Genomic DNA, 12,018 nt, shown 5'->3' on the forward strand with positions numbered 1-12,018 from the left:
AGTTAGAAAGTAAGGTGACTAATTTAACGAAAGGTGCACGTGAGGTCAGAGAGATGGTTAAATACTATCTCAGCTAGGGTAGGAGTGGATAAGCATGTCCTGCTGCAGTGTGTACAGCCCGTGTCACTCCTTGTGTGTGTGAGTGAGACTAACAAGTTGGTTACTTCTTCCATTAAAGGCCTGGTTGAAGAGCCAAGCTTTCACATGCTTCCTGAAGTAGAGATAGTCTTGTGTTAAGCAGAGCCTTTCAGGCAGTGCATTCCAGAGTGTGGGGGCTACTCCAGAGTAGGCTAGCTTGCGGGTATCACATCATGTAATGTCTTTTGGAGAGGTTGTGGTTAGTGATAGTCCTTGAGAGGACCTTAGTGTCCTTGGCAGCGTGTAGAGGATCGTCCTATTCTTCATACCCAGGGCCATTTCCTTTACGTTCCTTGAAGATCAGACATAGAGTTTTAAATGTAGCCCTGTATTGTACTGGTAGCCAATGAAGTTTTGACAAAAATGGTGTGATGTGGTCACATCACTTGCAACCTTCTATGAGTCTTGCTGCAGCATTCTGAATCAATTAGAGCTGGTGCAGGCCCTTTGTAATCAGACTGTTGTGGAGTGCATTGCAGTTATCCAGTCTTGATGTTATCATTGCATTCACAACTGGGATAAGATTTACCTTCTCAATGTAAGGAGAGAGGCAGCTCTTGAAGTTTGCTTGGATTTGGGGAATCAGAGTAAGTGTTGAATCTAACTGTATTCCAAGGTTCATGACTTGTGATTTGAGGGGGAGTTCGTACTTCCCAAAAGAGATTTTGATGTCAGGTATGTATCCACTTGTGTCTATCCATCCGTGGTTTGTGTATAACCATAAAATACAGCAGGGCCAGCGATGGGGAAAAAAAACTGATGCCACAGGAAGCACAAAACCTGTGGCAGAAGATAAGGAGGTCTGTCACAGCAGAGGCACAGATACAAGCAAAGCAGTGTGTGACAGGGACCCCAAACCCTTTGCTATAAAAAGAGGTGACCTGATGTGGTGGTAAAGAGGTACAAACTGTGCCACAGGTACCCCATGTCCTGTGGTATAAGAAGGGGAGGACTGATGGGGCAGCAGGAAAGTCTTGCAAACTGGAGCTGCCATCTGTGATGAAGATTCATGCAGTGTGCTGAGGGGAAACCAGCTCTCCTTTGCAAAAGTGAAAAAGCTAGATAGATCACAGAGAAAGGTGAAAGCTTGGGGGAGGAGGAGGAGGAGAATGCAAGAGAGAATGCAATACATTCCCCTAACCCCCAAAACAACCTAATAGCCTCCTTCCACACGTTCTCACAGGCTTATACCTAAACCAGTGCTTAGAAAACTTCCTGCAGTTGAGACCTCATTTTAGCAGCCACAAACAAAGCACATGACCCCCAGACCCTACCCTGCTATCTGTGATATTGGTACTGGCCCTCCTACAGCATCAGCTGTGATGCTGCCATCATCTGTAGAGGCTGCATTGGCCTAGTTATAGCAAGGGCTCAAGAAAAAGTGCAGGTCAATCACTTTTTTTTTCTCTTTTTGTCCGGCCTAGTTGTGACCACAAACTCTATTTGAGGTTGCAACCTAGAGAAGTGCCGATCTGTACAGTCTCCATGAACATGCTTATTCTATACTGTGTACCACTCACAAAATAACCCCCAATTCAAACTCACCTTTAAGCCCCATTGTAGGAGGTACATGGGACTCGCCTAGGAGTAACATCAGAAATTATTTATTCATGGAAACAGCGGTGGATGTGTGGAATGGGTCTACCAGTGGAGGTGACAATGACTGTAACAATTCAAGGAAACCAGGATAAGCACCAAGTTGCAAAAAATTGAGAAGACAGCCAGATATCTGTTGACTATGGATATAGAGCTAATTATACAGGGTTTTATTGTATTTTCCTGATGTTTGGTTGCCAGCTTCTTTACGGTATTGTAACTCACCTTGAATCTAACATATGAGATTTGGTGAGAGATAAATCCCTGATAACATAACATATATATAGGGGCAACTTGCAAACAAAGCACATAGTTGTGAAAGTCGACAGGAAATTTCTATCCACAGACTTTATATCAATTTTCAGGAAAGCATTCTCTTTGAAAACTGATTCAGGTTGCTCCCTTTAAGAAATCTATGAGTTGTTGCCAATAAAGAAATAAATAAATTCCGTACTATAACTTATATAAAACAGCAATGCTTTTACCTGGATAAGTGCTTAATTACCTGAGTAAAATAATTTGAAAATTGTCTTTATTGAACGCTAATCTTTTTCCCCTTACCTTTGCTTTCACCCTTTTATTTATTTATTTTTAATGAAACCTATGGAAGTCATTCTTATTTTAATTTCTTCTCAGGTCTCCTGCAGGTCTGTTATTTTTATCAACAGATGTGAAATCTCTAGATACTTTACAATAAGTTAATAAGTGCTGTTCACAATACTTTCCTTGCACAAGTTAGGGCTGATGGAGCATCTTGCCCAAACCTGCATGCAACAAAATGAGAGGTGCCAGCATAACACCAATTAACATGTACTGTCTGTGTTGTGTTATCTTTGATGTGGTAGCAAAATTTTAAAAATTAGGTGGATGCCATGCCTTCCCTTACAGTAATGTCCAGTGATCGAAGTGAGTGTGTTGTCAAAATTAAGGGATTGTGTTCAACCAAAAGCGGTGTTTTCTGTTGCGGGAAATATACCGTGTTTGTGACCCTCTAGCTACAAAAGGAAAGGTTTGGGGCACTGATTCACATGCAAAGAGGGATTCCTATAGCCGTCAATGTCAGATTGTAAGCTTTTTGAGCGGGACTGTCTATGTCAAATGTTCAGCGCTGCGTGCATCTGGTAGCGCTATATAAATGCTATTAGTAGTAGTAGCAGCAGCAGCAATGCGGCCATTGCCAAAAATCACACTTCCTTTCCATATTTTTGCTTGGACCATCAAAATACATTAGGGTAATTTTCCAAACCTTTCATGAATAAACAGGGGTTTACAAGCTTTAGGTTTAATATATTTTATTGGCAGGCCAACACAGGTACACAGCCAAAAGAAACTTTTACAAGAATACAATCCAACACTAACATTAATAGAACCAGTCCACACAAAGTACAATTTATAATATACTCCCCCTCCCCCCATCCGTTCCCTCTCCTGCCCATCTGCTGTTCCCTGCCTTTAAGAATAGTTACAGACACAAAGTTTGGGGATTCCTTGTGTTCTTATGAACACAGTTAACCAGTGGTTCCCAAACCTGGTCCTGGAAGCACCCCATTCAGTCAAGTTTTCAGGATATTCACAATGAATATTCATGCCTCCAGGTCTGGGAACCACAGTACTAAACAATTGACCTTACATAGTACAGGATACTCTTAGGGTTGCCAAATTTTTGCCAAAGAAAAATCCGACACCTGCCTTGTTACATGCCTCTTCAAGTCCCTTGCCACATCTAATGTTGTACCCTTGCGTCCCACCCCTCTACAACCACATTAGGATTGCCATCTCAAAAGAAAAAAAAATTATTGTGTACATACGTTCTATGATTATTTCACAAATTTTACATGAGAGAAAGTGCTCCAGTAACCAAACTCTGCAAACAACAAACACATTCCGGGCTTATATACTGTAGAAAACCAGTCATAATAAAGCATTATTAATATCCAGAGCAAAGCAGAGAAGTAGCCTTATGGTTAGAACAACAGACTGGGAATCAGAGGGCCCAAGTTCATAATCCCACCATAACCTCTTCTGGCCTTAGGCAAGCCATTTAACCCTCCACTGCCTTGGAATGGCCAGGGTGTGGCACTAGCAACCTCGCCTTATTCAGGGTCTACCATCAAGACTGTAGCGCTAGCATCTCTGAGGCCAAGCAAGATGTAATATTCTCACTGATCAGATGAGGTCATCCACTTATTGCCCTCAGAAAACACCTGTTACAGATAAATCACTTTATAAAGCTCCCTCTTATATACAAGCACCAAAGCAGGTTCTTTCATGCTCTGCACACTAAATATTTCTTATAAATAATAATAAAGAATTAATATACAAATTTCAACACCACCTATAAATGTTAGCCTGTCTAACCCAGAGCTGCCACCTGGTTTAAGACACCCAGTTCCAGGAGGAAACCTTTTATCCAGTCCAGGTTTTGCACTTAATCCCAAAGCAGTGCGGTATTCCTAGCCCTTGATTTTACCCATTGAAATAGGTGCAGCCAGTCCCATAATTCATAAGGATGGGTTGTTTGATATCCAGGAGAGGCTTAAAAGTCCCCGCCTGCTGAAACTACTGCACCTGGAGATAATGCCCCCATAGCCGCACTGAGGTCCCATGGTTACCATGGAGACCAGAGCACTAGCCCCAGAAAATAGCAATATGTAGCATTTCTCACAGAAACTTAGAGCCAACATCACTAAGCCTAGAAACTCCCTTATACAGGTGCAGAAAAAAAAGAAAGAAAAAAAGAAGACCTACAGCACCTGTATTCCCAGGCAGTCTCCCATCCAAGTTGAAATCAGACCCAACCCTGCTGAGCAGTGTTGCCAGGTGGGCGGTTTTACCGCCCAATTGGGCGGTTTTCCGCGACCCGCCGCAGGAAAATTTTGCCCGCGGCGGGTTGCGGTTTTTTGGGCTATTTTTTTTTTATTTTGGGCGGTTTTCCGGCGGTTTTTTCGGCCGCGGGGGGCGGGGTTAGTGACGTTTTGGGCGGGGTTACTGATGTTCTGGGCGGGGCCGATGACGAGAGAGGCAGGGCCGATGACAGCGGGGGCGTGGTTGATGATGACAGGGGGCGGGGTTGATGACGGCGGGGCGGGGTGATGACGCGGGGGTGGGGGTGTCAGGGGCAGGGTTTGAGTTTGGGCGGGTTTTGGGCTGTTTTTAGGCTGGATTGGGTGGGAAAAAAAATTTCCACCTGGCAACCCTGCTGCTGAGCTTCTGAGATCGGAGGAAGTCAGGCACACTCAGGGTGGTGTGCGCATAAGCAATACCTATACTTAGGGTTACCATACGTCCGGATTTAGCCAGACATGTCCTGTTTTTGAGGACATGTCTGGGTGTCCGGGCAGGTATTGCCAGTCCGCCCGTTTGTCCGGATTTCTGGACAAACGGGTGTGCGGGCGGCGGACCTATCCTAGCCTCCCCTTCCCTTCCCTTACTTACTATCTACTGCCTTGGTGGTCTAGTGACCTCTTCGGGACAGGAAAGAGCCCCCTCTTTCCTGGCCGGAGCGCTGCCCTTGCCCTGCATCCTGTTGCTGTGTGACGGTGTCGGATTCAAAATGGCCGCCGAGAGTTGAAGCGGCCTCGTGAGACTTCAACTCTCTGCGTTCATTTTGAATCCTGAGACCGTCACGGCAACAGGATATAGGGCAAGGGCAGCGCTCCGGGCAGGAAAGAGGGGGCTCTTTCCTGCCCTGAAGAGGTCACTAGACCACCAGGGCAGTAGATAGTAAGTAAGGGGAGGGGTATATGTGACCTGGGGGAAGGGAGGTGACGGGGGGAGGGGAAGGGAATATGTGACCCGGGGGAGGGGAATATTTGACAGGGGGTGGGGTGAGAGCGAGAAAGGGCGGGGTGAGGATGCAAAAGGGGTGTGGTGTGGGCCCTGAATTTGCTTCTGAAGGGCTCCTTCCAGAGGACATTACGAGAGGGACAAAGATACATTGTAAAAATGAAGGCAGAAAATAGGATAGTTCCAATTACAAACAAAAACATGAAAAAAGCCCTCAAATAAAATAAGAGACTAGAGTAAAAACTATTGATCAAGCCAGTGAAAACATTACAAGAACTTCCTCCATGCCGCTACTACACAAGCCCACATGTGAAAATTCCCGTGAAAGCTAGGCCACACCCTCGCAACGTAGTTCTCAGTGGGTCATACACCTGTGAAGAGGTGCCACGAAATCTAGGCCACGTGCCCATGAGGTTATTCTCTCATTGGATCACATACCGGGCCATCTGCATAATCTGGACTATGCCCCCACAGCACAAATCTCTCATCTGACCACACCCATGACCCATGTTAGTTTTACAGTTGCCAGATCGTGCTTTTTTTGGACTGAAGTCAGGCCATGGTTTACAAATCAGGTGGGAGGGGGCTTTTGGCTGGCGATTGGTTATTCTGCTACTTCCTAATAGTTTTGTTTTACTAGACATAATCAAATTAAGATTTTTTTTCCATTCAAAATTACAGTTTGTGCCTATGCAGTGCTAAAGATGTACTGCCTTCGGCTGCCCCTGTGCTTCTCTCTGCTTGGTCCCGCACATAGGAAGTTGCATCAAAGAAGGTAAGGCCAAGCAGAGAGAAACACGGGGGCAGCCAGAGAGAGCACGTCTTTAGCAAGTTGATTTTCCAGCACCAAAAGGGAGCGCTGCGTATACCTTGTAGCGCTATAGAAGTGATAAGTAGTAGTATAATGGGATGCAACTGGAGCCAGAGGGGAGTAGGGAATGGTGGAAGGGAGAGCTTCCAGATCCATGGGAAGGAAGGGAGGGAGAGAGAACTGCCAGACTGCGGGGCAGGGAGCTTGGAACAGCAAAAAAATTATGGATTTTTGGGTCTGTTGGCAGTTGGCATGGCCTTTGCAAAACCAGCCAGACCAGCTGAAAACAAGTACCATACTCCCTTGCCAGCCTCGCTTCTCAGTGGCTGTACAGGGCATTTCACTTTGAAAATTAGGTTGCAGGGCCTTAAAGATCAGTGATAGAGGCTAAATGAAACTAGGCACTCAGTCTTCACCACCTGTTAAGTAAGGGGAACAAAGTGTGGTGGACAGAAATGGTGACTGCTCAGACCAAATCCTTTGTGATTACAAGCTGATAACCTAACTTATCCTACTGGGCCAAGCAGTAAGACAAGGCGAGAGAGAGAGAAGCAAATGGAATCAGATACTCAGAATGACTTGAAAGGGACTTCTCTGATTTTAATTAAATCATAGCATCCTCTTAGAAGTACAGTGTTAATTTTGCTGATGGGAGCAGAATATGTGACAGAGTGCTTCTGTGGGAGTTGGGGGAAACGTATGGGTGAGGTGATGACTATATATGTATTGGAAAACAGGATTGAAGTGGGCACTTGGAATATAGTTTTATATTCCTTGTTGTTTGCAGATTTGGATTGATCTGCTTTAAAGACATGTTGGGTAAGCTTCTGTGTGGCTAAATGACTTGATAATTACATCCGTGCATGCTCTTTTGTGGTTTCACAGATGCTATGTTTCGGTCTTGTTACTGATGTGGATTTAAGGTTCTGGTATTTTATATGTGGTGCCCTGTTGTTCCTCAATAAAGATATTTATTTTAAAAAATATACAGATTACATAAGGAAAATAAGAGGGACCTGGATTGTCACCGAGTGATAACTTGTACTGCCCTCTTCATTTCTAGTGCACTGTACCCTCCTTTCAGTATGATAAGGCCAGAAAAAAGAGGCTTTAGAAAGAGGGGGAGGAAGCAAGGTGTGAGTCAGGAAAACCAGAGCAAGTTCACAGCCATTCCTGTGGCAACCAAAGGATGCACCATGCTACACTCTGACCCCAAACTACTCTGTCATTCTCTAAATCTAAGTGTCTTGGCATTAATTGTGCAATGCAGGTTAAGCACCACTGACTGTGACATCTCCCTGCGATACAGGTGATGTTATGAGGATCTCAATCATGTACTTGATACCAAGAGGAGTGGGGGCTCAGTGGAAGAGGAAGGTCATTAGGAGGACTTGACAAGGTTTCCGTTAACGATAGCGTGACATCATCCTGTGCCTGGGAGAAAGAGAGAGAGAGACTGATATTTCTCTTTATCAGTACCTGCATTGTCTCAAAATATATGCCTCAACAAAGAGCCCTATTCCATACAGATGGCAGAAATGTTCCTCTCCTGATTCTGCTAAGGAAGGACACTGAGAAAGAGAATTCTGAGCCATCTGGCTCTAGGCATAAATTTGAGATGGCCCCAAAAGGGACAGTGATCTTACACAAAAGGTACAATCCTTAATAAAGTCATAGAGGAGGTAACCTGCATGTTCTGCACAGAATAGCTACCTTGCTGGGCAGACTAGAAGGACCTTGCTGGTCTTCATCTGCTATCTGTTATTATATTACTATGTTACGCTACATAAGCAGCTTACATATTTTATCATAAAGTGAATATTTTATTTTACTCTGGTTGATTTTATGGTGTTTCACCAGTCCTCCTTCTGCTTTACCTTGATGGAGGAAACTAGCCAAGAATAAAATGAAGAGGATCTCTTGCTATAAACATCTGACCTTAAAAGAAAATGAGGCTTCGATATATGAAAACATAGGGATAGAATGAGTAAGGAGACTGTAATCCTCTCTCATCAGATAAGAGGGTGATCCTGCTAGGGCAAGCTTTGGTTCAGGGACAGAATAAAAAAGAGCCTATTTTCATGTGTACATATTGACTATAAAATATTTATAATCTATTGATCCACAACAATAGACGCAAGCGAGAAACAATCGTAATAGAATCCAATAAAACAATATAATACAAATCAATCCATGAATGTACAAATTAAGATAATTATAAAATATCCCACCATCTTCCTTTTACTGCCCCCTCATCTTATTCTGCTACTAGTATCAAGATCTCCTAGTGAAGGCCTTGTTGTCCACTAACCATCAGCCTCCTCACATTCTTCCTATCATCATCCAACTTTTAATGGAAGGCCTCCTTGACAAAGGTGGTTTTCAAATTTTTCCTGAAAGTTGGTCTTCTTCCAGGTGCAATTCATCTCCAAACGAATTCCATAATGCCAAGGGGTAAAGGAAGGGAGGTAGTGTTTAGGGGAAGAAGTGACAAGGTTTCTTCAATGTGTTGTCTCTTTGGGATTTAGAAAGGCTTTAAGGTACTACTGTACTTGTTTCCTAGGGAAACAGTTTCAAGGATCAATAAGTTTTATTTATTTTAAACTGGTATGTTTATTTTCAACTGCACCATCTTGATTTGCATGTCCAAGAAAAGGGTATATAAAGTTTTTTAAATGCATATAGGAATCCTGCAACTGATAATGCTATAGTTGTGGTCTCTGACAACCAAAATTGCTTTTCTGAGGGTATCAAAAGGAATTTCTTTCCCATTACAGGTGAACTGTAGATTGAACATACAGTATAAATGCACATTCCACAGTTACAAAACAAAATGGTTCAGTGTGTTTTACAATAAAAGAAGCTAGTAGAAATTACATAACTAGATGATAATATGATAATACATATGTCAGATTAATGTGACTAATGTGACCTGGTGGTTTAAGGATGAGTGTCTTCTGTACATTGACTAAGCTACACTGTGGGCAGGCAAGACTAGTTTCTCACTCAACAATGTTGTGTTGTCTCTTTGATGTCTACTAAGTATTTCTTTCTTGTTTCAGTACCGGATTGGACAACTGTACACAATCAGTAAGCACAGTCACCAAGAGAGCGATAAAGGAGAAGGAGTGGAAGTGATAGAGAATAAGCCACATGAAGACCCTGTCCATGGACATGGGCAGTTCACAGAAAAACGTGTGCACCTGTCCAGGTGAGAGAATAAGTGACATCTCACCTGATTGATGTCCCACTTCCTGTCGCTAAGTGCTATTCCTGTTACGAGGGTCAGATTAACATGGTATTGGTCCCTAGACAAACATAAATTTGTTGGCACTACCATAAACCCCATTTACTTTTTGTTTCTCAATTCCCCTCCCATCCACAGAGTTTGATTAACTCTTTTTCTTATTCTTCCCCCTCCCCCTGGATCATCATTCATAGCCTTCCTTCGATTTTCACTTTTCTCCAGAAGTAGCATGGGGAAAACTGCAGGACCTAATTTCTGGGTGTGGCAGTCACAACAGGCTGTCAGTTAGCATGGGGACTGTGTATGCACATGCTTTGAGTTGAGTGGCTTAGTGGTTAGACAATGTGCTGAGAGTCAAGAAGCTGGACAAGTGATTTTCACCATCTGTGGCCTCTGATACAAACCAGAAATACCAGTGGTAGACTGGCCCAAAGTGAGACTGAGCACCAAAGAGTAAGCCTTACAGGCAATGTGTCCAAGGTATAAATCTAGAAAGATTTAAGTGTCCAAAAGGCTTCACAAGTAGAAGAGACAGAAAAGTGTACTTAGGGACCCTTTTAGAAAGGCACGCTGAAAAATGGCCCACGATAGTGTAGACATGTGTTTTGGGCGTCCGCAGAATCATTTTTCAGCACACCTGTAAACAATGCCTTTTTAAAAATTTTTGCCGAATTTTGCCGCACGGTCATTTTGCATCTGAGACCTTACCACAGCCATTGACCTAGTGGTAAAGTCTCACGCAGTAACCAGGCGGTAATGACATACGCGCTTCAAATGCCTCTTGGCGTGCGTCTGATATGAGAGTCCGAAAATAAAAATTATTTTTCAGATGTGCGTATCGGATGCACGCCAAAAATGAAATTACCGCAAGTGCCACGCGGTAGCTGGGCGGTAACTCCATTTTGGCACGTGTTGGGCACGCGTAGACGATTACGCGGCTTAGTAAAAGGGCCCCTCAGCTTCCTTCGGTGGTTTTGAAAGGCTGTAATCAGAGGGGAGGCAGTATTAGGACAGTTTACAAGGGAATTTGCTCAGGAAATCAAATATTGTCCTGGGTAAATTTCTCATGCTAAAACCCTCTTCACTTAGTATGCACACAGGTACATGTGTGCCAGTGGACCTCGTCAGTCCAAATTTTCAGAGGGAAGCTATTTATGTAATACTGCCTTCACCAAAGGAAGTGGAAACACACAACTGTGGAGAATGAAGAGGTTATGGTAGCCTGGACATCTCCATTCCAACCACTATAAAGCTCAATGCAAGCAAACTGGACACAGCAGTAGAAGAGAAAAGCAAAAGAACAGCTTTGACAATAGAGGCGTCAGTACCAAGTGATTATTCTGTGTATTGTGTTGAGAGAGAGAGAAGATCCTCAGAGACCAAGAAAACTACAGAAATATTTCCCATTTTATTGGGCGCCACAGGCCTGATTGGAAAGCACATCTTAATAAATTGCCTTTATATATATATTACATCTTATGAACTCCAGAGATAAGCTGTCTTTGGCAGAATGCAAGTAATCTGGCAAACATTGGTAGTAACAACAAAGACAGCGAAGGTGACTCAATGAAACGATGATGCTGTATTGGTCTAGAGAATTTATTGATCAACAACAAAATTACATTAGAGGATAAAAAAAATGAATAAAAACATAAGGTAATAAAATAATACATGAAAACAACAAAACTATATAAATATATTGTAGTTAAAATGGGATAAACCTGTAAAAAATGATTAAAAAATAGTAGTGTAAATGATATATTGTGTACTAGAATACAGTAAGGTCATGAGACTTTCCAAACAGAACAGTAACTGTATCTGCAATACTATCATAATTTTTATTAAATTATAACAATGATAACATGCATAGCATTGTGCATGTATATCAAAATATAAAAAAATGGATATGTTAAAAATGTTATGTGGCCCAATATAAGTTGAACTATTGGTTTTTATAAACAATACCTCAGTTTAATTTGTGTCAACCTTTCTGAAGAACATTGGTAGTAAAACAGAGACTGCAATTTTGCTCCACGTATCCTGGCTTAGGAGTGAGGTTCATTACTATCATGCTGTGCACACAACTAATCCATTTGAAGAAATTGCCCTAGAAAATAAATAGATGCACACTCTCACTCTTCAGACTCACACAGACACACATACTTCTGATGTTATGCTGTTGCCTCTGTTCATATGCTGTCTCTAGGGCTGGTGTAATAAGCAGCATATCCTTTAAGTAAAACTACTGTGCTAAAGGATAAGACAGTGGACATGCAATACTCATGCAGAAGACCAAATTCATTAATGCTCCCGTTGTAAACTATTGCAGCCAAATTTGGCACTTTTTAAACTTTGTAATGCTGAACCTTTAATTCAGGGTTAGAGTAAAGATACAGTGCAGGAGGGAAGGTTCATCTAAGGTGAGCCTCAGATGATCCTG

The 12,018-nt window shown here is 42.7% G+C and overlaps 1 protein-coding gene across 2 annotated transcripts in view; it reads left to right on the plus strand.

The window, feature by feature from the left end:
* LOC115475950 (cytoplasmic phosphatidylinositol transfer protein 1-like) overlaps positions 1-12,018 on the plus strand; it is a 255,158-nt gene that overhangs the window by 145,734 nt on the left and 97,406 nt on the right. For both annotated transcript variants that reach the window (XM_030212032.1, XM_030212034.1), the window contains exon 3: positions 9,394-9,542. In XM_030212032.1, coding sequence (XP_030067892.1) covers positions 9,394-9,542 — 149 coding nt within the window. The remainder of the gene's footprint in view (positions 1-9,393; positions 9,543-12,018) is intronic.

The sequence above is a fragment of the Microcaecilia unicolor genome, chromosome 8, assembly GCF_901765095.1.
Source record: "Microcaecilia unicolor chromosome 8, aMicUni1.1, whole genome shotgun sequence".
NCBI classification, from domain to species: Eukaryota; Metazoa; Chordata; class Amphibia; order Gymnophiona; family Siphonopidae; genus Microcaecilia; species Microcaecilia unicolor.